At 38.3% G+C, this 25,933-nt stretch overlaps 1 protein-coding gene across 6 annotated transcripts in view; it reads right to left on the reverse strand.

Moving 5' to 3' along the window:
• The window catches only part of lingo1b (leucine rich repeat and Ig domain containing 1b), a 43,643-nt gene that overhangs the window by 4,325 nt on the left and 13,385 nt on the right, over positions 1-25,933 (reverse strand). For 2 of the 6 annotated variants that reach the window (XM_053616916.1, XM_053616911.1), the window contains exons 2-3: positions 12,997-13,098; positions 12,316-12,417 (exon numbers count right to left, since the gene is read on the reverse strand). In XM_053616916.1, coding sequence (XP_053472891.1) covers positions 12,316-12,327 — 12 coding nt within the window. In that variant the 5' untranslated portion in view covers positions 12,328-12,417; positions 12,997-13,098. Of the gene's footprint in view, positions 1-12,315; positions 12,780-12,996; positions 13,180-13,390; positions 13,496-25,933 lie in introns of those variants that run through there. The other 4 variants (XM_053616914.1, XM_053616912.1, XM_053616915.1 and 1 more) reach the window with 4 other exon arrangements.

Genomic DNA, 25,933 nt, shown 5'->3' on the forward strand with positions numbered 1-25,933 from the left:
TTGCGAGTCAGGAGTTATTAAATCCTGTGTGACTTTGACTCAGGGGTGTTTTAACTTGCAAAAGCCTTCAAGCTCTACTTCACAAAATTGATCACACAATCCTCTTCTGACTCCTTACAGCTCTGTGGTTTAAGAAAATAAAGATTGTGCTTCAGTGCTGCTGACAGGATTTTAATATTTAAATCAACACAGATGCATACCTACAACATACTGCATCAGTGAGGAGACATATCAACTACTAATTTAAGTTAACATGATTTGTGTAACGCTTTTTAAAATCTAAATCCCAGTCTAAATGATGAAGACTTTGCCCGTGCTGTATTAATAGATGTGGTCTATAGTATTGACAATGTTGTGCCTCAGCTGTCTGAAAGCCTTGCTTTGTTACTGGTAAAGCCTAAAGTGCAGTTCAGGAAACCTATTTATAAAATAATGACCTCTCACACCCTAAATACATATTACAAAAGTAATAAAACAAGCTAACCTGTTCTGTTATTATTCTTAATTATTATTTGTTTGATGTATGTGTTTTGGATCACAAAAATGCATATTAAATGATTTAAGCTGACATGTCATAGTTAAGCTCATGAAACATGACACAACATATTTCCACCCTAAAGTTGATTACTTACTTTCTTATTAAAGAATGACACATCTTACTTTTTGTCCTTTTATAGATTTAAAGTTGAGGAACCTCCTTGAAGCAAGATAAGGTTTTTATGATCACTAATGTTATATTAAAGCAGCTATAAACAGTTATACCTTTACTTTCTTTTGAAGTTAAGGGAAAAAAAAGAAACTTACTGATAGCCCACCAAGCGCAAAGTACAAAATGGCTTAAAATCATGCATCATGAAAACTTTCACATGGCGGAAAACTTCACGTCTGACTATTACAAAGTGCTGACACATCATCCATAAATGTGAAAGATAAGACAGTCTTCTTTGTTAAATAATATATTTTTTATCCTTTCCTGTGAATGACTTGTATGGCGGATGCTTCACACTGTATAATCTAATTATCGATAATAATAATAATTTAAAAAAACATTACCGACTTGCTATAAAAACAAGAACATATATAAACGTGTGATTTGCCTTACAATCAGAGCTCCTGTTATATAAAAATAATGAACACTGGCCAATCAGATTCAAGAATTCAACAGTGCTGTAGTATAAATGCTTTAAGTTTAGGCTACTTTGATTGACTGAATGTTTTCTATATCAGTGGTCATTTTGGTAAAAGCACCACTATCAGATATAGCCTGCATTTGTGTAGGGTGTAGGGTGTGTTTCATTGTATTATTTAAGATATTACAACCAATCTTGTTAATATGTCTACTCTTTGTGGAGGTCAGTACTAACTGAAGTTTGGGAGAAAAAACACATCTAAAGCTCTACTTTCTTCCTAGATAACTTCCGATAAATTCCCATATCGCTTTCTCTTCTCCACACCCACCACCTCCCCATCTCCTCCCTACTATTCAACAACTACAACCCTAGAGTCTTCACTTGGGGTTTGGGGAGGGGATGAGGAATTGGCTTGTGCAAAGCAGAACCCAACCAGAACTCTAGCCCTTTTCACAATCACTCCCCATTCCATTTAGTTAAAGACATGTTCTGCACTTGCAAAATGCTTATTATATACAATAGAAACCCTTATATATGTACTATGTATAGATTGACAGAATGATGACTGATTATAATAAAACACTATAACACTATAAGTGTTTATAAATATAAACTGTCAATAAATCCCGGTCTGAAAATCCATTCTCATCTCCACTCCTCTCTTACTGAATTTTCTCATACAGCTTAAACTAATTGATTAATGCATGTATAATACATGTTCTTACTCAGATAACTAACCACCATTTACACAAACCCACTCCCACAAGCCCGATCATCTATAATGATAATGAGGCAGCCATAAAGTTGTAAAGGTTAGTCTTGACTTGTCTGTGTGTGGGCAAATGTCTCAGTAAAAGTTAACCTCAAATTAAAATTGAGCCCGTACCCACCCACTGCAGCAATCAGCAATATGGCCAATTAAAGAGCTATTTAGCAGCATGTGGAAGGCTGATGCAAGGTTTTGGGTTTGAATACACACTGACAAAAAAAATGACAGACAGACATATGAATCCATAAAAACTCATGTCAAAGCTTCTATTCATTTAATTAGGTATGTGGTTTTAAAGAATTAAATTATGACAGTCATACCACAGGCTTTTCGAAATGACCGAAATTATAACATGCATATTAAAATACCACTGTGACACTCATTATAGTCAATAACAATGGCTCCAAGAAATGTTACATGTTATGATTTCATTGAAACCTGATAGAAACCTGAAAGAGCTGCACACTGTTAATCAGCAGAGCTGAACCATTTAGATGAGCTGTGAGAATGAAGAAAAAGCAAGAAGCCTCCATGCAGCCATCTGTTTATTGCAGCATCGCTGCTGAGACACTGAAGATGGCTCCATCTGAAAATGTTTCCAGGTGTGTTCAAGCACAGTGGGAACTGCTCCAGCGTCAGTGCGAAATTTGAGTAAGTAGCTCCGAAAGCATCTACTGTTCATTAGTGCTCCTTAGTTAGGTTCAAAGAGCTGTTGTAGCCCACAGAACTTGACAGTCATATATCTGCTGAGTGTGATCGACATGCATCTCACCATCCTGCAGGGACTGGCTCTGTCTGCGTGCATGAATTGCAGCATCGATTAAATGACTAAAATAGCAGTCATAGCAGAAGGGGGGTTGGGGGGTGGTTGTTGAGTGGTGGTGGGGGGTGGTGTGGTGAAGGTCATGAAGTAAACGGACCCACCATAAACATGGTGTTTTAATCATGCTGTATTTACTGCTGATCTAACCCAACTCAGAACATCCTGCCCCAAGCACCATAAAAGTTGCAAGGATGTTTTTGATTAACCTGTTATAATGATTGATAATGTGATCTACAGCCTAAATAACTCAAACCCCTCTCTTTTTAACTTTAATTGCAGACACATATCTGAGGCAGCTAAAGAGTTTTTGTGAGGCAAAAAAAAAAGTTTTATGTCTTCTATGGCAATTCCAATATGCGTTCAGTTCATTTGAATTAATTAATGACACAGAGATATCAGGAGATCGCTGTAAATTACAGTGGGTAATGTCTGTTTAGTGCACTAGCAAAATTCCCTAATTAGAACTATCCATGGTATCCGAAAAATCAACATTTCTACTTTAGTTTATCGTTATGGTCTCACACAATCCCTGCTGACAATAAGCACTGAAATGTGTAGCTGATTTACCTCTGATAGGAAGCTAATTGTAAAAGTAGTGCTCGTACTGCTTGGCTCCTAATTTAGATGTTGCTAAGAGGCAAAACAATAAGTAATTGAAATACTGACTGAATTTAAAAACATCTTTCTGTCTTTCTCCCACAGACATACAGCCATAAATCTTTCTGAGGTGAATGGTTTATAAATTCTAACCTGTCTAAACCATCTACAATATAATATTTTTATTTATTTATTTTTTTTTTTAAAAGAAACAGTCCAAACGTAAGGCAAAGAAAACACATTAATGATGATTTGGCCTCAGTGGTCAAGTGATGGCAATAGAGAGTCCATTACTCAAACCAATGGATTTATTATCCAATTAAAAGATTAAATCATTGCTCAGGAACACTCTCATTCTGTTAAGATACAAATCAAAATGTAATCGGGTAACCATGAATTATGCATGAAGATTAGTAAACACGGCTTCACTCTGTTTCAGGGGCAAAACATTTAAATCACCAAAAAGCTCTCGATATGGAGCACTCAATAATTCCTACTATCATAGAGTTATCGGGGTTTGAAATGTCATTTTATTTCACAAAGTACTTTCAAAGTAGAATTCCTTTGTACGAAAATGTACTGCTTAAGCTTGAATGACTTTGTCCTTTTATCCCTCTGTATTTGAGAAAATTAAATATGAGTATTACCATATCCATAACTGAGGACGGTTGTAGCTCATTGGTATTCTTGAAAATGATTGCAGACCCAGAAAAAAAACTGAGTAGAACATGGTCTAAAAACAGAGTCATGGTCTTTTGATAATGATAATGAGTGTTTATTGATCACATATACATTACAGCACAGTAAGATTCTTTTCTTTGCATACCTCAGCATGTTAGGAAGTTGGGGTCAGAGCACAGGGTCAGCCATGATACAGCACCCCTGGAGCAGAGAGGGTTAAGGGCCTTGCTCAAGGGCCCAACAGTGGCAGCTTGGCAGCACCAGGGCTTGAACCCCAGACCTTCCGATCAGTAACCTAGAGCCTTAACTGTCAAGCCACCACTGCCCTCCCCCACCACTGACATAATACATCACAGTTTAGGATTCCATATACATGGTGTGAGGAATAAAATGGCAGAGCATGCTGTTATCGCAAACTAATGTAGTGGTAACTAATGTTTTATTCCTCTTATACCACAGCACTGTGCTAAGTTTTTAATTTTTAATTGACTAATGAACAGCATGTCATAATTTGAGCCATTTATAGTTACATTTAATCTTACTGAATGTCCGTGAAATAAGTTCATGTTATCACTTACATTACAATAGCTGTAAACAATCGTTCTTTCGCCAGCCTTTCTTTTTTCTTTCCCTTGAAATTAATAAGACAAAAAAAATGACAATTTGTTCCTTCCACAAAATCCTCTGTCAGACAGCTTAATTACTGACTGTAACAAACTGCCATGGAGTTACAAACTCCATTTCTCAGAACATATCACGGCCTATACGTATGGCTACCTATGGTCACCACGGTCTACATCACCCCAGTGACCTCAATCATTGTCACGTTCACATTCGCATGATTACAGATTACACACACCTGGACTCAGTCACCACTCACCACTATATAAACACACACAAAACTTTCCTTCATTGTGAAGTATGACTGTTCAGCACTGTTGTTCATTTAATTTAACAAGCCTTTGATCAGTGTTCATGTTCATGGTTTTTGTTCATTAGGTTTGTTTCCCTGTTGTTTTTTTTAAAATGATTTTGCCTTGGCCTTGTATATACTGATTGTGAATTGCCTGACCTTCTGTCTGTCTTTCACAGTGATTGCACTGTCTTTGAAGTGTTTTCTGGATTTGTTTGCTGTCTGTCATCTTTAATAAAAGCATTACCCACAACTATAGTCTTCTGCCTGACACAAACTGAAACCCCTCCTTATAGAATCACAATATCAATGGTTATATGTATTTCTTTGTTAAATAACATTTTAAAAAATCTTTTATTATTATTATTATTATTATTATTATTATTATTATTATTAGATCTACATAGATAGCATCTGCCATACAAGACCCGCTAAAAACTGTTGCTATAGAAATGATAACGTATTAGAATGAGCACATTAATATAAACAGCACTATTGTTAGAACTGTGCTATTATAGAAAATAAATCAACACCCCTTCTGACCAATCAGAATCGAGAACGACACAGCACTGTGTTACCATATTATTCTACACATCTGCTAGGTTTTGGTACAACAACCAAATAATGAATCATGTCAAATGCCAGTCTTTTGAAGGACAACCATTAAATTTTACAATAAACCGATTTACTATGCTTTGACAGAAAAATTCTGAGCTGGGGCTGCATAAATTGTGGCAGCTCTGGTGCTGAGGCTTCAAACATTCACGCACATCTCTAAAGCAAACTGAGCTTTTCATGTGCAATGATAAAAACCCTATTTTTTAGGTATTTACATGGTACAGTGACCTAAAGAGAGTGAACATTCTGAAGAAGAACATCTTGAGATATTTTATTACACTTTCCAAAGGAAAGGGTGTTAATAATTGTTTTTTTAAAAAATGCTCTTTTTTTTTCTTTAGCGTGCCTGTGTGAAGCATTATGACATAGCTTAGCATCAACTTAACAGCCTTGCTTTTGTTTTACTTGGGTGTGAAATGGTAACTTTAGTCAGAAATACAATTCCTTTTCTATTGTATTTCTATCCGCAATATGAGGCTATAAGCACTCAAGTTTGCACAGTAGCTACAGGCAAGGAAAGGGCCATCAGTGGCTATCACAGGTTTATTTTAACACAGAATCCCTCTGAGAGAAAGCCTCCACTGTTCTGTATTCTCAGATGGAATGCCCTATATTTCAGAAACACGACACCATCCTTAGCTTGAGGAAAAAATGCCATCTAGAGAGGTATAACAATTAAAGCCCTCACGCTCATTTGGATGCACACAACTGGCATAATCATGCGTGTCGAAAGCCGGATGACCTGTCAAGGTCAATCAAAACTGACCAACCACATTGACAGGGGCTCATTAGCGTGATGTCATTGTGTGAGACTTTGCAAGCTCACACTTCAATTATCTGTTGATTGCAAGAGAGAGACGCAGAAAGGTTTTTTTGTCCTCTCAAGGTGTCTGGTCTTGTGCTCTTTCCTGGTTAATGGAGAAATAGATTTCTTTTAGATTACTGCATCTTTCCAACACTCAAGAAGTCAGGAAGTTCATAAGTGTGCTTCTTTAGAGACGTGTCCTCTTCCTCTCTATTCGATACATTCACGGCCATCAGTCAACCCAGACGAAGAAATCAATTCCATTTCCAATGCAGCGGAACTGCTTTATTTATCCATTTAAGGCTGGGAGCTTCCACATTTCAGTGGAAATGAGTAATGTGTTATGCTTACAAAGCTATTTAAGTATGATCATTTAACTCATGTATGCTCTGTATCATGAACAAATAAATCCAACAGACACAGCCTTCATTGTTACCGAGAGGAGGAGATACACGTTTGACCGCACTGATTTTATCGTTTTATGTTACACTGCTAAGGACCAATCCGATGATATTCTGTTTTTTCCTCCTGGTGTACAGATGTAATCCAAACCAAAAGCTTGTCTCTCACTCACTCACCAATCTTCCTAGAGATAACCTTGGGAAGGAGAAAAATATCACAGTGGTCCATTTCTTCAGCCTCCTCAGTTACGCTGCCGGTTTTATGACCTTGTCTATGAGGCCCTACTGGACCAAGAAAGACAAATAAGCAGTGGAGAAATGTGACCCACGTGCATATTCCAGTAAGACTGGTAGAAGAAATATGACAACTTTAGATGACATAAAAACAAAATGATGGCCATATTGCTTTGTATCCAATTACTCTATATGTAATTTGGGTCAGTGTGAAGCACTATATTATTGGTCAAACTATGCTGTGTTAGCAGTCAAGGCACCCCGCTCAGGAAGATTAATAGTGTATACTGTATGTACACACAGTATATACTTACTGAACGCCTGTACCCCTGCACATTCATGCAATTATCCAATCGACCAATCATATAGCAGCAGCGTGATGCATAAAATCATGCAAATACAGGTCAAGAGCTTCAGATAATGTTCACAGTGACGTTCACTGTGCCATGGCTGTTGGTGCCAGACAGGCTGGTTTGAGTGTTTCAGAAACTGCTGAGCTCCTAGGATGCCGTAATTAATATATTAATATTATATAATTCTCTGCAAAATTGCAAAAAAAGAAAGAAAAGAAAACGTTTAATTTAATGTATGCTAATTTATGTGGACTTTTTTTAGTTATGGATGAGATAAACATTAGCTAAAGTATATTTAGTAAACATTAAAACAAAAAAAATCAAAAAATGCTTTTCGTTAGTTTAACACTACTCATGATTTGTTAATGCTGAAGTTTATGATTTGAGCTACTGAACATGAACTAATGCAGTAAATAATATTAGTTATGTTAATATCAGCCTTAATGTAAAGCATTGTCAAAAATAATTAAATAAAAGTTTGAATCCTATAGATTTGTTCCCATGACCCACACTGCCATAAACCAATGATGCATACTGTTATTCAAAATATGATGTTCAAATACATAGACGTTCAAATACATGAGTTTATGGAGTGTTATGGCTACATATTTTGAATTTGCACGTAGTTTGCTCATTGTTAACAACTTACAAAAAATGTTGTTTTGAGATAATACTAAGGACACCAACTCAACCTAAAAAGTATAATCATTGCAATTCAATAATTTCAACAACAACAAAAAAAGGGTTTTGTAACCCAGTTTTCACACACAATTAGTTCACCTCAAATACAAACCAACAAGTTATTTAGAACTCCTGAAATAATAAGCAATTTTTTGTCCAATTATGGAGGAAGTCAGGCTTATGTATCATGCCACACACTCTTGGGACTGAAATAATGATTAATCGCTGTTTGAAAAAGATATGACTCAGCACTGGTCCTCTTCTAAAGCAGCTTATAATGCTACGAGTCTCACTGAAATCTACTGTATATGAAGACTATGGAGGATACAGAATGTAATGTTAGAGTAATGGGATCTAATGGCTTCTCCTGGCCCAAAGGGAAGTATATCTTTTTCTTCCTTCCATTAACCTCATTCATAAGATCTCGCTCTGTCTCTATCAGCTCTGAACACATTGCAGAGAACTAATAAAAAGTGCGTACAGTAGTCAATTTTACAGATCCACAACGCCTAAATATTTACACGACCCACTTAACTGATTATAAATGGCCGCATATCAGTGAACTGTACTGATGATAGTGTTATTCGGATTTTTGAATCCTCATGTGGCCATCATTTACTTTTTTTTTACTTAGTTCTCAGAGCTAGGAAGGGAAATAGATTTACTTTCATTCATTTACTTTTAATAAAGTTGCGTATCGCTTTCAGCCAGTACTTGGCATTCTTTTAAGCTTGCCAGATGGTGAATATCCAAAGAAAATCCAAAGTTAGTAAACAACTGGGAAACCATTAGACTTTCTGAAATTTTGGGGTTTATCACAAAGTCGTTATGTTAATCAGAAAGATTTATACAGTAAGAGACATTTCAAATTTAAGTGATAAACCCTGCCCTTGTTAAGAATGGCGTCTAGAGACCACCATCCATTACAAAATAAGCAGATGTCTTTATCTGTATTTACAACAGCAGTTCATCAGGCAGGATCAGGCCAGATCAATAATCGCCTGCCCTAAGCATTCATTTTCCTCCTACCTCTCACACTACCAATTTTGTAAAGGAAATCCACTCATGTGCTGAGAATACAGATGCAGAATTCAAACAAGATGTTTTCTTCCGGTAGTGTGTTTCTATTTGACTTCCAATTTCATCACCCTTTTGATCTTGTTTCTTGACTACTGTAATATTTAGATAAAAGCCTGAAGTTTGGAGTGCAAGAAATGCCAAAGTTCAGTAAGGTGATGTAAAAATACTGACAGCACCATTCTACGAGTTATAGAAGCAGAAGTGTTTCATAATACAAAGCACAAGATGAACAGACAGTGTATATATAAAGATGCAAGGTCTACATCTGCTAGAAGCTGAGGGGCTGACTATCAAGCAGAAGTAATATGTTTAATGCTATCATCAATTAAGAGAATAAGATGCTGCCTCCAGCACTAAATGTGATTTAGAAATTTGTTTCACTACATTTGCTAGTGAATGGTTATTTGTTTTGCGAGGCTTAAAATGCGAATATGCTGGAATTTTGTCAGGGATAAAGCAAAATGCTAGACAAAAAAATGTGTCCAGAGCTTACACGGAAGGCCTTAGCTCTGATAATGAGGTACATCTATTACAAGTTGGAATCATCAAACACACTGAGTGCTGCACTGAAGACGTTATTGCGCTTCTAAGGCCACGGAGCAGCTGAATTTGCACCTGCTGCTGCAGATTGTCAAATATCTTGTCATGAAAAATGGAATTCAAAGCAGTTTGATACAAGTCTGTCGCTCTGCAACATGAAAATGGTTAATAAAAATCCCATAAAATGTTCCTCTTTCCTCATTAATGCTCTTGAAATTCACTTGAAATTCACCGCTAGCAGCAGGCCTAAGCCGGTAATTACTCCAGCCACTTTCCCTCCTTTACACACACAGGCCTCTTTGTTTTGGGTTTAATTGAAAAAAAGGAGAGGAGAAATGGGAAGAGAATATAGGACGAACATAATCCCAAAAGCAATCTAATTCTTGCTACGCTATTCTGAGTTCTTTATCGAGACTTCCATTAGAAAGGAGCTTATCTCCTAAAATTAGCCACATGATAATCACGTTCAGGCTTCCTGAATTCTGCCAGCATTGTTCCTCTGGCCAGCTTTCCATCTCAGGCTAATAATTTTATTACACGGGCCGATACGATCAATGATCTCTTCCTCTCATTTTACACAAAGGGCCAAACACACACATTAACAGCGGCACTGGCAATATGATCAGGTCCCCCATCCAATATGGGCCACTCTGTGATAACATCTTGCTGGGTCCTGAAAATGCAGATGTAGTTTCTGATCCACATATAGATTTATGAGCAAACGCCTTTGAATGAGCCAAACGGGAGTATGAAACAGAAACGAGGACACAAGGGCCCTACCCATCTTCCATGCTGTCTCTGTTTTTTTTTTTTTTTTATCCTCCATAAAGCTGTTTTGATTAAATATTAATAGGAGAGAGTCTGGTGAAGTGTAGTGACTCCATGACCTTCTGAAAACAAGTGTGGGAGGCTGGACTGAGCATGTTGTGTCTGAAATGCCACTTGTCCATCTCTCGTTTTTGCAGTCCTTTTTTCTCCCATAGTTGCTCATTGTGCGTGACAGAAAAGAGCCATTATGCATTATGATAGGCCCTTATTCCTGTATCAATCTACAATGAAAACAAATGTTGCCTGTCTGTTTCTGTCCCACATCGGTGTCAGATAAGCACCGAGCACTTCTAAACATAGCAGTGAGAGATGGCAATGGAGTGATGAGAAGACAGATAGAGAAACCATGGGAGAGAATGGGGGGGGGGTGATTGGTGATTGGTGAGGATCTGAATTATAATCACTTTGGAATCTTGCTCGTTCACAAAAACAACACGCCTAATCAGTGAATATCTGCAAGGAGCAAGACTAAGAGCACGTAGAAGTGTTTTGCCTTATCTCACATCATCTTGGGTTGCTTATCAGACAGCAGCATTATCATAATGGCATTACCATCATGTGAGATGAGAATTTGCTCAGTTGAAGGATCTCTGTTAGCACAATCGCCAAACTGCTGAAACCATCTTCAGCCTATTTATTGATTTTTGTCTTAATTGTATCTCAATTTGTAGTACAGACCAAGAAATTTCCCTTCTGAATGTAGCAGGCACACTCTTGCGGTGCAGTTGCTTCATCCTCAGTGTTTTTCCTCAATACATGCTTACATGCATATTTGCATATATTACGTGGTGGTGCACGCCAATCTACTGAGAGAAAGGCAGAAAGACGTTCAGCTCTGTGCTCCATGCTTGAGAAAGAGTGCCACCCAAACACTGCTTTACACAGTATGCTGCTTTATCAAGTGTCACCACATTCGGGCTGAGGAGTTAAACCTTTTATTACGCAAACCTTTTGCCCGCCACCTCATTTCTATTTGTGGATATTTTTGAAAGGGTAGCATGATAACGAAGCTTCATTCTTGCATAAATAAGAAAGTACAGGTAGTGCCATTTGTAACCGACACACAACAGAAGACAAGGAAAAGCCATGAATCTTTAATGCACCAAATATTCATCTGTTAATTCGTTTTTGGTGGGCTGCCAAGAATAAGCACTAAAGTGCATTACTGGTAGATCCTAAAACACTGCCTCATCAACAGAGAAACTGTATTTGCTTGTTTTGGACAGAGGAAAAACAGAATAGAGGGGGAAAAAAGTCAAGATAATCCTATAGGTAACAGTGAAACCACTGTACAGCAATTAAGAGTGACTTCGGAGGTATTTGCAGATTTCCTGCACACACTGAATATCCATCATATTTTATGCAGATATAATAACAGCAACGCTACCATATTCAAGCATGCATTTATTTTATTAGAAATAAACATATGCAAAAAGTGGATTGTGAGGAAGTAACGTGTATAAATATTTTACATTAAAATGACCCCCCCCCCCCCCCCCCCCAAAAAAAAAAAAAAACAAACAAAAAAAACACACACACACAAAAAAAAACAAGTGGAACAAAATGTTACATGCATGTTTCTCTTTCCATTCAAATATCAAGAGCTTCTCCCTGGCAACATAATCTACATTAATCTAAAATCCAAGATACAGTACTAAATTCAGCAGCATTATTCAGCATCTCCCTGTCTGGAATATGCACCCAACACACACACACACACACACACACACAGATATATTTATGCTGAACATTCCAGACTCTCTGGTTCTCCTCTTCCTTGCAAAGCCACCACCTTTAACTTACCCTGCATACACAGTAGTGCACTTGGAGGAAGAAAAAAACTCAAATAAAAGCACCCTTACCAGAAATGTCATGCAGAGAAGTCTAATTTTGGCAGGTCCATTCTTCTGGGGCGCTGTTTAGATCCAAACTGGGCCGGAGAGCCAGCGAGCCACTGAGGAGGCCTTTGAAGAGGAAAAAACAATTCCTGAAGGCGAGCTGAGCTTCGGTTAAACGTTCAGAAGGCAGAACGGGAGCAGCTGCGGTCCTCCAAATACACGTGATCCTGCCCCAGGTACAGGCAGCCATGTAAACAGGAGTAGACCGGCTCCCTCTGCTTCAAATACATGCTGTATCTAGCAGAGTGAGAGCGCGAGTGAGGAGAAGGAAGATGGAGAGGGAGGGGTAGCTGCTGTGCAAGGTGGAGGGAGGAGCTGTGGTGCATCGAGATCGAGGCAGAGATGGAGGGAGAGGAAAGGGTGGTGGTGGGGAGGGGGTGTTCAGAGTGGAGGGAGAGATTGGGAGCGTGCTGAAGATTGCAAAGCCGAGAGATAGAGGAGACAGAGAGGAAGGGCGAGAAAGCGAGAGGGGGGAGTCTGCACAATGCTCAAATCAGGGCCAATGTGACTAATGAATTTCAATTCTGTCATTCGTCTGAGTGACTGCAGTAGATGATGGAAAGAGAGGGAAAGCGGGAGGGAGAAATAGTAGCAAGGAACACATGCATGTCATAACCATGTGGGCTAATTGAGAGATGAATGTACCTCCGTAAAGTCTGTCTTCCCTCCTCCAACACTGTGTCAGTATGGCTCAAATAATGCCAGGCTTTCATGCAAGGCGCAGCACTCGTCAACAGCACGCCTAAGCTGCAGTGTGACAAACAGATGACTCAGGCAGGTAAACAGGCAGGGGACAAACAACAACCAACTGAGAGAGAAAAAAAAAGAAGAAATGGGGTATGCTTGGGCTCCACTGTGACAGACAGGGCAAAAGCAGTCACTCTGTCTAGTGCACCATGAATTGAAAGGTCAGTCTAGTCTATAAGGACTCGACTTGTGGGAAAATAATCAGGTGTAAATCCCTGTAAAGTCTCTTCACCATTATTCTCAACAATAAAAGAGAGGGAGGCACGGCAGGTAGAAGGATGAGCGAGATTACTGTGGATAACTGAAACGGCGCGGGCAGGAGGGGAAAGCCTGGCATCGAACAGGAAGTGTGGGAGCTCTTCAGTAGCAGAGAAGAGAGGAGAGCCAAGATTCCTCACTGCAAGGAAAGGGGGAAGGGAAGGAGGGGTGAAAACAGAGAACACAGCACGCCGTGTGAGGGATTTATCTTCATATAGGCCTAGTAAAAGCAGATGAAGCCTGTGTAAATGAGTGTATGCATGCATGAGATCCATCTTTGATCTGTCCTAGTCATTTTGTTAAAATTTTGTAATCTTCTTATTGGAACACAAGCACAGAGCTGGCATATAAATGACTTGCTGTTTAAACTGATGTGTGGTTCATGGTGACAGTCGAGGCTGTCTCGAGTGCCTCATTCCATAGCGTTCCTGCTCCTAATGTAGTGTTTATAAATAATATTCTTTTCGGCAGATGCTGTCAGACTAACACCAGGCTTTATTGCATCTGCCATCGAAAAGGATATAAATCATGGAAATCTCTCAGAATTAATTTCCTTACATAATAATAATTTACAAAGGTTAGCACTAGTGGTTCGACCTGGTTCAATCCCGGACTCGCTTTCCTGTTTGTGTGAAGTTTCAAATGTTCTCTCCTTGTCCACATGGGTTTCTTCCGGGTTCTCCAGTTTCCTCTCATCTCCCAGGTAGGTGGATTGGCAACTCTAAATTGCCCCTAGATGTGAATGAGTGTGTGACTTGTGACTGACATCCCATCCAAGGTGTATTTCCACTTCACACCCAATGTTCCCATGATCAGCTCAGGATTCCCCATGACCCTGACCAGGATAAAGCACCTACTAAAAATGAACGATTGAATGAATAATTTATAAATGCACTCATACGTTCTCATTGGGACAAATGGAAGATGTCAAGCTAAGAGTAATCCATGTGTATGTGAGAAATATACGTTATTACCCGTCAATCACGATTAAGTTAAACATTTGAATAAATGTGCAATTAATGACATCATGAATATTTTAAATGTTCTTATTACTTGCAGACTGGCACCTGTAAGGGGTTGAGAAAATTTATCTGCCTAAACATACCAAGCTGTACTTTCACTCTTTCCGTGCTAGCAGTGACAAATAGCCTTGGACACTTAGGCATATGTTTGCAGGACCATTCTGCTAGAAATAAGATTAAATGTCAGAGCCACTAATGTCACTGCTGGTTCAAATGGTCATTGCACTCAAATAGGTCATGTCCTGAAGTCATTCTGAAAAGATGATACAGCTTAAAGCAAGATACCCTGAAACTGCCTTGCTCCATACACATGGATATTAATTTATGAGTTGAATTAGATGTGTAATAAAAGGAACATGGCCAAATTGTACTCCATACTTGGAGTAATTGGACGTAAAATATTTATTGAATTATTTAAAGAAAAAACTCCACCCTGAAACCCAAAAAATTATATTTATATTTGTATTATATTTATATTGAAATATTTGTGATGTATTAAATGATTCCAGCACTAATTTGTTGGTTGGTGCTGAATTTACATTATTCCCATGAGAAGTTAGCGATCATCTGCAACAATGATGTCATATACTATACTTTTTAATAGATGAAAATGTTTCAGCTGCCTTAAGCATAAGGGGTCATAGTCAGGTTTGATGTTTGCTCCTAAAAACAAAAGAGCAAGTGGTGTTGATGGTGATATTATCATGAAAGCTGAAGGTTTGAAACTTAATCTGTTTGAGCTGAGTGTACAGAAGAGAAGGTGAGTGAGCTGAGATGAAGCAAGGTCTAAATCTCACTAGCACCACTATCAGCAGGTAGCCAAAGGCATTGAGTGTAAAATGTAGGAAACTGTTAACCAAAGTGAAAATAGACCAACATGATATAAAAGAAGTTGAAACTTAAACTAAAAAAGTCAACTCAGAATGACATTTTTTTTTTAAATCTTGGACACCATTGAAGATCAGATGCCAATTATAAAGTAATTCAGGGTTAATTTTCAACCAATGTTTCTTAATAAACCCTCAAGAAAAGTGTCTTATCTAACATAGCATGGATTTCCTTACAGGTATATAGTTTCAGCTATACTTTTTAAAGAACCAATTTGTAATTCTTAGAGTCTTTGCCTGCGAGGCAAAGTAGAATTAGCTTCTTCCTGTTAGCTATAGCGTCTGTGGTGAATTTACTAATGATTACAACAGAATTAACGTTGGACGCTAATGTTGGACCTTTCCTGTTGTTTTATTCTGGCTGGTTTGAATTAGGTGGGACTACAGTGGGGGAAATAAGTATTAAACATGCTAACATTTTTTTCAGTAAATATATTTCCAATGAGGCTATTCACGTGAAATTTTCACCAGACATCGGTATTAACTCAAGAAATCCAGAAATATAAAGAATTCAAAACATTAAAGTCCATAAATAAAGTTATGTGTAACAGAATGGAATGACACAGGAAAAAAGTATTGAACACGCTAACAAAAAAACGGTTCTCCAAGCCAAGGAACCAGCTGAAATCTGTAAGTAATTATACCTCCTATCTGTGCAAATTAATATCAGCTGGGTTAGTAAATTGATGGTCTATAAAAAGGCTATTTGTTACCAAGGTGTCACACAAGAAACATCTCATGATAGGTAAAAGCAAAGAGCTCTCCCAAGACCTTCGCAACCTTATTGTTTCAAAACATATTGATGGAAACGAATACAGACGTATCTCAAAACTTCTGAATCTTCCAGTAAGCACCGTTGGGGCCATTATCTGCAAGTGGAAGCAACATCACTCTGTCATCAACCAGCCACGCACAGGAGCTCCTAGGCTTTCTGACCAGGTAGTCAGAAGAATAGTCAGAAGAGTAGCCCAAGAGCCAAGGACCACTCGGAAAGAGCTCCAGAAACACTTGGAAGCAGCAGGTGCCATCGTCACAGAGAAAGCAATAGGCAGTTCACTCCACCGCCATAGCCTCTATACACACTCGCCCCGCGAGACTCCATTACTAAATAAAAGGTATGTTGTAGCTCGTTAAAGTTTGCTACAATGCAAACGCAGTATTTCATTTTGACAAGCCATGAAATACTGGCAGATTGTAGTCTGGGCAGACGAGAGCAAAATTGAACTTTTTGGCTGTCGTACTACACACCATGTTTGGAGAATAAATGGCACTGCACATCACCCTAAAAACACTATACCAACAGTGAAGTTTGGATGAATGGAGCCCTTCACTGGGAGATTCTTGAGAAGAATCTGCTGCCATCCACCAGGATGATAAAGATGAGACGTGGGTGGACCTTCCAGCAGGACAATGATCCAAAGCATACAACAAAGGAAACTCTCAATTGGTTTCAGAGAAAATAAATCAAGGTGTTAGAATGGCGCAGTCACCTGACTTGAATCCAATTGAACAAGATTTAAAGACAATATGTTTAGAAGAATGGGCCAAAATCACACCTGAATACTGCGGCGCATTAATTTCTTCATACAGGAAGTGTCTTGAAGCTGTCATTACAAACAAAGGCTTCTCCACTAACTATTAAATAAATTTCAGTTAATGTGTTCAATACTTTTTTCCTGTGCCATTCCTCTTTATTACACAGAACTTCATTTATGGACTTTAATGTTTGGATTTCTTTATATGTGTGGATTTCTTGAGTTAATACCAAAGTCTGGTGAAAGTTTCATGTGAATAGCTTCATTGGAAATATATTTACTGAAAAATTTGACGCGTTCGATACTTATTTCCCCCTCTGTATATTGGGACTAGGAGATATTAGCTAAGCCCATATAGAATTAGCAATAATTATGTTAAAAATACATATGTCTGCTACTAAATTTACCATTGGTAAAAGCTAAGCTTTGTGCTGCTGAGCTCATATCCAGGCTGAAAAAAATGTAAACAGAACTAACTAAATGAAAATTAAGAAACTAGCAAAAATAAATAAATAAATAAATAAATAAAGAAGCTACATGCCACTATTTATATATCTATATATATGTTTATTAACCTTGAGATTTTTAACAAATATAGAAACACTTTAATCCTTCTGAACTAGCTTTAAGACTATCTGCTAACCATAGTTGTTTGCTAGCTTGTAAAATAGCCATGATTACTTGTCTATATTTTTCAGTCTATTCACTGAAAAAAAAATTCCAAGCCACATTTATTCTTCGTGCTAGTTTATTTCACGTCCAACTGAATAGAAAGAATTCTGACTTAGCTTTTGGTATTCAGAGGTGTACTTGCATCTTTTTTAATGCAGAGTTTGCTGCTGAAGGATTGAGGGGAAGTACTATATTTTCCCTGACATTTTTATGGACTGTTGATGCATCAGCAGGCTCCTTAAGCAGTGTCTGGGCCGATCACGGTCTTGTTTGTGGATTTTTGACACTTTCTTTACCATTTCCTTCTGGTGTTTAATGTGGTAATAAGTAACCAAATAAATGCCAGTAAAGCTTGCAGTGGGAAAAGCTTGCATCTTTACATTTAACAGGAATTACAGGAATTGTGTGTTAATACAAATACTTAAATTGGCATCCTGAAGGCACACATTGTTTGTGCTAGTGCTTTTTTTTCCATTGCAATTGCTACACCATATCAATATCCTAGAGTCTAAATCACACCTAGCCATGCTGGGAGTAATTGCGTTTGCACACTGGATGTGGCTGGTACAGATGTGCTTCAAAGGGAACAACACTTTCTTCGCTGCTCTCTCAAGCGTCTACCGAACCTCTCAGGTACTGACACCCAGCCGCAGGTGGCAAATGACTACATCAAAGCGCGGCTTTAATCAAACTTAGCTTTTAATCCTGCCATTTATTTTAATGAGTCTAGCTAGGAGAAAAGGAAATCAATTTCTTCTCTCTCGATGCGTTTTGAGTAGCGGATTCGGGGTGTTTATGAGTTTTCTGTGCAGAATCGGAGAGATTTCATTTTGTCTGTGCCCTACAGAATTATTTTTTTCTGTCATAAATGCAGCACTGCCATGACTTTGGTTTGGGGCTGTCTAATTTCAAACTCATGGCATTGCGAGTCTGCACAATACCCAGTGCAATCATAAAATAAATATATCCAGCCTACATCTGAATCAAATTTGAATACGTCTGTTCGGTTCTGTTTTTGGGGTGCTTTTGCAGATGCTGTCGAGTCACAAAAACAACCGATGAAGGACCAGATGCTTTCTAGAAGTTAGGTTGGTTTCGCAGAGAATTGTGAACTGAGAGCAAAGTGATTAGAAAATTATAAAGCTGCCCTGAAGAAATATAGGCTGATGCAGAGCCATAAATCCTAAATATATCATTCAGCAGTGTCACACAGAACTGCAGAGCATGGTCTACTAGGATGTTATTAAGTAATTAGTACCCAGGCTGTGTCTCAAGTAACATATTTAATATACTCTTCTAGATGATTGCATAACTATGTAGCGTCTTCACACAGAGAAACAAGAAGTAAATGTAATATAGCAGAAAGAGAGAGTGTGTTCAGTGTGTAACGATAACCATTGTTCTTTGACGTGTTACAGACACTCGGCCCTGAATGCTAATCAATGTATCAAGCAATTTATCTTTGTAGCATTAGATGCTTTTTGCTATAACATTTTCGATCATGCACCACAGAACCAAATGGAATAAAACACAAAAAGGCATGCTGTTGTAGGAAAATAATCACCAATGAGGTGGTGTGATGAGGCCTGGAGTGAAGCGGAGAACTGTTACCACATCGAAGCTGATTCTTTTATAATAACAGTACAGTTTGACGTATGCGGCTGTGTACACAAACATCATTGGATCGTGTTGAGATTAAATTATTGGTGTTTATTATTAGTGTCCTTCTACATTCAATACATCAGTGTAAATTATGAAAGTAATCGAGCCCCATCCAGTGATGTTTATGTACACTGCTGCATATGGCAAATTATAGAAACAATTAGAATTTATGCACATGTACAACCCCAGTTCTGAAAAAGTTGGAACAGTATGGAAAATGCTAATAAAAACAAAGAGGGGTGATTTGTAAATGTACTTTGACTTGTATTTAAACAAGAAACATATGTTTTACCTAATCAACTGCATAGTTTTTTGAAGGTAAACGTTTCTTTTGAAATAGATGCATGCAACACGTTCCAAAAAAGTTGGGATAGGGCAATTTAGAACTAATAACGATGTGACAAGTTGAAATAAGAAGGTGATGTGAAACAGGTGAGACAATCGGCTAATCATAGTATATAAGGAGCCTCCAAAAAAAGGCCTAGTCCTTCAAGAACAAGGATGGGTCAAGGCTCGGCAATCTGCCAACAGATGTGTCAGTAAATAATCCAACACTTTGAGAACAACGTTCCCCAAAGACAAATCGGTAGGATTTTGGGGATTTCATGTTCTACAGTGCACAATATAATTAAAAGATCAAGGAATCTGGTCAAATCTCGGTGCATAAAGGGCAAAGCTGAAAACCTCTTCTGAATGCATGTGATATCCGATCCCTCAGACGCCACTGTTTTAAAAACCGTCATGAGTCTGTAACGGATATCCTGACATGGGCTCGGGAATACTTTAGTAAACCTTTGTCAGGCAACACCATTCGCCGCTGCATCCACAGATGCAAGTTAAGGCTTTAATATGCAAAGCAGAAGCCATAGATCAGCACTGTCCAGAAGCACCGCCGACTTCTCTGGGCTCGGTCTCATCTGAGATGTACAGTAGCACAGTGGAATCCTGTTTTGTGGTCAGACGAGACAACATTTCAAATACTTTTTGGACAAAACAGCCGTCATGTTCTCCGGGCCAAAGAGGAAAAGGACAATCCAAGCTGTTATCAGTATCAGGTCCAAAAGCCAGCGTCTGTCATGATATGGGGGTGTGTCAGTGCCCCTGGGTAACTTACACATCTGTGAGGACATCATTAATGCAGAAAGATATGTACACATTTTGGAGCAACATATGCTGTCATCCAGAGCAGGACCACGCCAAACCACATTCTGCCTGGATTACAAGCGCATGGATGCATAAGCAGAGAGTGCGGGTGCTAGCATGGCCTGCCTGCAGTCCTGACCTGTCTCAATTTGAGAATGTGTGGCATATTATGAAGTGCAAAATAAGGCAACGAAGTCCCCGTACAGATGTGCAGCTGAAGAAATGCATAATGGATGAATGGGGCACAATTGTGCTTGCTAAACTTAACCAACTGGTGTCCTCAGCGCCCAAACGCTTAATAAGTGTTATAAAAAGAAAAGGTGATGTTACATGGTGGTAAACAGTCGACTGTCCCAACTTTGGAGTGTGTTGCAGTCATCAGATTTGAAATGAGTGCATATTTTCAAACATAAATTAAATTCACAAAATAAAACATCACATAACGTGCTAATAATGTGTTTTCAATATAGTACGTTACCCCTATGTGTTAATTAATACATTAACTAACTAACTAACAACATGGTCATTAGGTGGTCATTATTCATGAATGAAACTCATGCTGTAGTTAAGGTTAGCTCTTCATTATTTTATCACTAATACATGCCTTAATTCATCACTAATTCACATTTAAGTAAGTTTTAATTCAGGTATTAGTGCATGATTATTCATGTACTGTTATTATAAAGTGTTACTGACACAGCTCATCACACCAAGGATACTGATATAACTTATGTCATAAACTTTTTTTTTCTTCATTTTAACTCCTGATTGTGGGGAAGTCCACAATAGAATGTTCCAAGGAAATAATGTTAAAGAAGTTGACCATGAGGTCTTTAAGTCAGGAGAACAAACATCTCCTCAAAGTATTTTTCTCTCTTCAGCTGAGTGATTAAAAATAATAGTGTTGGTGCATTCTTGGTGTTCCTTGATAAAATAAATAAATAAATAATTAAAATAATTCTCCAAGCTATAAAAGATCCATGTTTCATTAATATTCATTGAGAACTGTGGTCCACATTTTTTGTTCCATTTTAAAATTCCTATTCTCCAAGTCTCATACCGGTATGGGTGAATTTTGTGATGTCATGTAAAATACTGCAACATAACCCAAGGCAAACAAAGAATAAGAGGGATGCTGTGAAAATAAACAAATAATTGACAATATTTTTTTTCTAAATCTTTCTTTATGAGGACCCTGGGGCACTTTGTTTATTCAGGAGTATCTGCATTAGCTGATGGAAGGTGCCTGCTAATCTTTTCAGATTAGGGTAATTTAATCCAGGGTGTCTGAGTGGTTAGGGAAGCAGATGGATTTGGCAGGCTTGTGGGGTCTATACTTGATGCAGGTTTCACAAATCCATGAATTATTAAACAACACCTGCAGCAAATCCTGATCTTTTGTCCACTACCCTGAAAAAGGCTGGCACCAAGTTTATTTGTCTTTTACTTAACACCCTCCCGTAATGAAGTTGTGTGTAGAGTAGGTTCATTCTCAGCAGACGCTGCATCCCACTGGACAAACGCAACAGCAGTTGTTATACTCAATTGAGTCTTCGGGCCTTTTACAGCTCTATGTCTAACAGTTTAAACAAAGCAGTGAAGATGGTCTTTTGGACAGATGGTAGTTTTACAATGCAGTAGCCTTGCTTACGCTGACATTTTATATAAACTGTCTACCTCCCAGTCTACAAACGTGGGCAGGTTTTCTAGTCAACTAAGCAGAGGATTCAGTTCAGATCCTTTATTTTATTAATTTATTCTCTGTCAACAAGCAACCTTTTCATCATCTGAAATGGTAAATATCAAAGTACTGCTCTAACGTATTAGCGGATGCCAGGGTGAATTGGGAACAAAAATCAGCTTGGGGTTTTGTTTTAAAGTGGCCCCCTACATTTGTCGAAAAATAACAAATGAAAGTGCATCAACTAGTATTAAAAAATACTGTAATAATAGGTCCAACATATGGTATAATATCATCCATCCATCCATTTTCTGTACCACTTCTCCTACACAGGGTCACGGGGAGTCTGGATCCTATCCCAGGGGTGTCCCTGGACGGGGTGCCAACCCATAGCAGGGCACAATCGCACACATACACACACACACACACACACACATTAAGGAAAAATTAGAGATGTCGATCAGTCTACAATGCATGTCTTTGAACTGGGGGAGGAAACCGAATTACCTGGAGGAAACTCCCAAAGCACGGAGAGAACATTCAACTCCACACACATAGGGAGGAGGTGGGACGTGAACCCCCATTGCTGGAAGTGTGAGGCAAATTTCTTTGCAATTACAATTCAGATTTTCTTTTACTCAGATCAGAGTCTTTCTTGATAGTACACATTTGAAATATCAAGTGGCCCGTGACTGTCTTTAATGAGAGCGCACCAGTCCCCAGAAATGCCTTGTATGCACACGTTGATTTTCCCACTAATTGTTTCAAACACTCAGTTTCCATAGGTTCCTTCTAGATTTGCTTACATCAATTCCCCAAATCTAAACTAAATCACAGATTTCCAATCCTTCCACTGAATGTAAAGTATTCACTGCTGTTGCTGTCCTCCATTGTTGTTTTGCTGTGCTGACAACACTGGATGATGACAGCAACAGTGATATGCACCTGCACTTTGGGAAAGTCCAGTTCGGATTAAAAAAGTTCAGATTTTTCTGTCCATACAGCCCTGAAAAAAAATCTGATCTATTTCTCATTAAGTCAGAAAATACCAATCTAATCTATTCATCAATATTAATATTGATTAATATCAATATTAAAACAATACATTTCAATCAATTTTAATACTTAAATATTTAGCTGGTTAGGCTATGCCACTGACTACCTTCTGTCTCACAAATCACAATCATTAGCAACCAATTTGAAAATTAAAGTTTTTATTTTTGAAAGCTTTGCTGCATCTGCTAGCAAACCCACTCTTTTTTTTACCTCACCCTTTCTCCACACTGCCTTTCTCCATCCTTCTCTAGTCTACATGCGTCCACAAACACAGGAAATCACAAATCTAGCATCTGAGTAGTAATGTCATGAATGGAGCGGACACCGGGAAAATTCTTGAACTTCCCACTGGCCAATTCACCCCTGGGGGAACGCTCTGGTAAAATGAAGTGCAGTTAAGTATAGGAAGGAAATTGTATCAAGTTTGTCTGGTACATTACACACCCTGAGGAAATCTTGTCTGCCCTATACAAACATTCGTTTTGATATATTTCAGATATTTTCCTCGTCAAAAGAGGCTAACAGTAATGTCTGCACAGTGATGCCTAGGTGATACCAGAAATGCACACAAAACAGTCACGCCAAACTATATATCAAACAAGCACAAAACATTCTTCCACTTCACACCTGTCAGGAAGTACATTCGATCCATCAGGAATTCATTCCACTCTGCATCATGTGCACAAACTGCTCAGGGACAAAAAAAACCTATGAAATGGTGGTGCAGAAATCATCAGCGCCATGACAGGCTGCCATTAGACCAGACGACTCTGTCTGTTCAGTCATTATGAGTCAGGTCCGCCAGCAGCCACCTTTTGTTCCCAAGCCGCCCAGCTCCACTGCTTCAAAGGACGATGAATGACCTCATTACATGTAGGCTGCAATATCTGTATCACCAAACAAAAGCTGCTTCGCACATCCAAGTCTCTTACAGCTCAGGTAATTTATGGTTGAAATAGGCAAGTGGGACCTGTGACTATGTTCCAGAAAATCCCATCGGCTGCTGTGAATATAGGACAGGGCATTTTTCTTAATCGTTGACCCACATGACATTTTAGTGATTCGTATTTTATCACGGTGAAAATGTCTTACTGTAAACCAATTCAGCCATCGATGTTGAGATAAAGGTGACCAAGAAATCGATTTTTGCAATTACAAATGATAAATAAATACAACAAATCAAATATTAAAAATTAAAATGAACATTTGTGGAAAACATTTATAGGATTTCTTTGATTTGATCTACACTTGTGGTCAAGGTTTGGTCATATATTATGTCTATATGAAGGCACATCAGTATAAAGGTCTTAACATGCACTATGTGAGAAGTTACCTTGCCTGAGGCCCGTCATATTTCTTGCAATTTGAAGCTTTCCTAATTTGTATTCTCATGGAATAGATAGTCTGAAAACTACTTTGAGAGCTAGAGGGCACATGAAAAAAGCAGTGACCTGTCGCAGCAGATGCTTTGCATTATAGGTTTATATTAAAGCTGTGGGTGGGCAGATTCCCACAGATACAATGACAAGTGAGTGGTTAATCCTAGTGTATATCTTGATGTGTTGCTTGAGCTGTTAGCGATGCTGTTAGCTGTTTGGTAATTCAGCATTAGTTGTATATGTAATGTTATATAGAAGAAGATTATATGAAAGCAATACTGAAAAACTGAGAAAACACCCCATAAAAAACTACTGACTGACATAAGAATCATTTAAAATGCATCACACTATCTACCATCAAATCTACCCTATGACCCTGATGCATATTTTATACAACCTGGTGCAAGTTTATCTTCACATCAGGGACAAGACCTCAATACAGAGATTATGCTTATTATATCATAACTGTTTTGTTTTTGTTTTTTTAAACATATAATATGGCATCTTCAAAATTTTTGATGGTCAAAACTGTTCCATTCACAGAAGGTTGGAGACAAAATGCTGTACTGAGTCCTCAAACCAAGCTGTGAAAAAAAGCAGGACTTTACGACAAACCTCAAGAGGAAAACAATAATATGTGTCAAGCTGACATGGCCACTCGCCCATTACGTCCTCCAGAGAGGACACTGTCAACAGAGAGGGGCAATAGGCTGAGGTGGCATGGAAAAGGCTTAACAAGTCACTTTCCTCACAGAAAACATGAAAAAGCAAACAATGAAGCTGAAAATAGCAGGTGCTTCATTATAGTAGAGTCATATTTGTCTTCAATAAGTGTTCCCATATGTGTCATTGATTCATTTTTGGTCAACGTTATAGGAAATGTGAAATGTACATGTACAATGCCTAATTCCTGGAAACGGGAAGCTCTTAACCTACTTCACACTGTCTAATTGCTTTGTCTTGTGCCTCGGTCTGTCTGACTGACGCTCTGTCTAGTCACATGAATTTGATTCAATAGAATGAATCATTGTCCTGATCTAATGTGTTTTTTTCTGCTTTGCTGAGCTGACTACTTCTAACAATGCTATCTCTGCTACTGTGTTCTTATCCACACTCCATCCGTCCCCCGTGAACTACTGAATTATCATTAATATGAAGAAGTGTGGGAAATGCCTTAAGGAATCTTGTAGCTGAGTGTGAAATTTCTGAGAAAACCTTGAACTCATAACTGCTATTTAAAATTCATTTCCTGTCTCCGCACCCAAATATTTTTTTCATATCCAGTCACATATGAGTTTGAAAAGGAAATAGAATGTGTTTCTCAGGAGATACTAAGAGCGTTTGGAGACACTGTTTTTGTTAGTCTTGCAGGGCCAGGCGTGATCTTTAACAAGAAGATACGTCTAGAGGCAGTGTTTCAAAAACAAATGCAAACGACACTACTCTCACAGGTTTTCCACCTAAAACCCACCCCAATTTCCTAATGACATCTTCTCAAGAATGTCTTTAAAATGAACATTTATCAGAACAATTTTTTGCC

The sequence above is a fragment of the Ictalurus furcatus genome, chromosome 27, assembly GCF_023375685.1.
Source record: "Ictalurus furcatus strain D&B chromosome 27, Billie_1.0, whole genome shotgun sequence".
NCBI classification, from domain to species: Eukaryota; Metazoa; Chordata; class Actinopteri; order Siluriformes; family Ictaluridae; genus Ictalurus; species Ictalurus furcatus.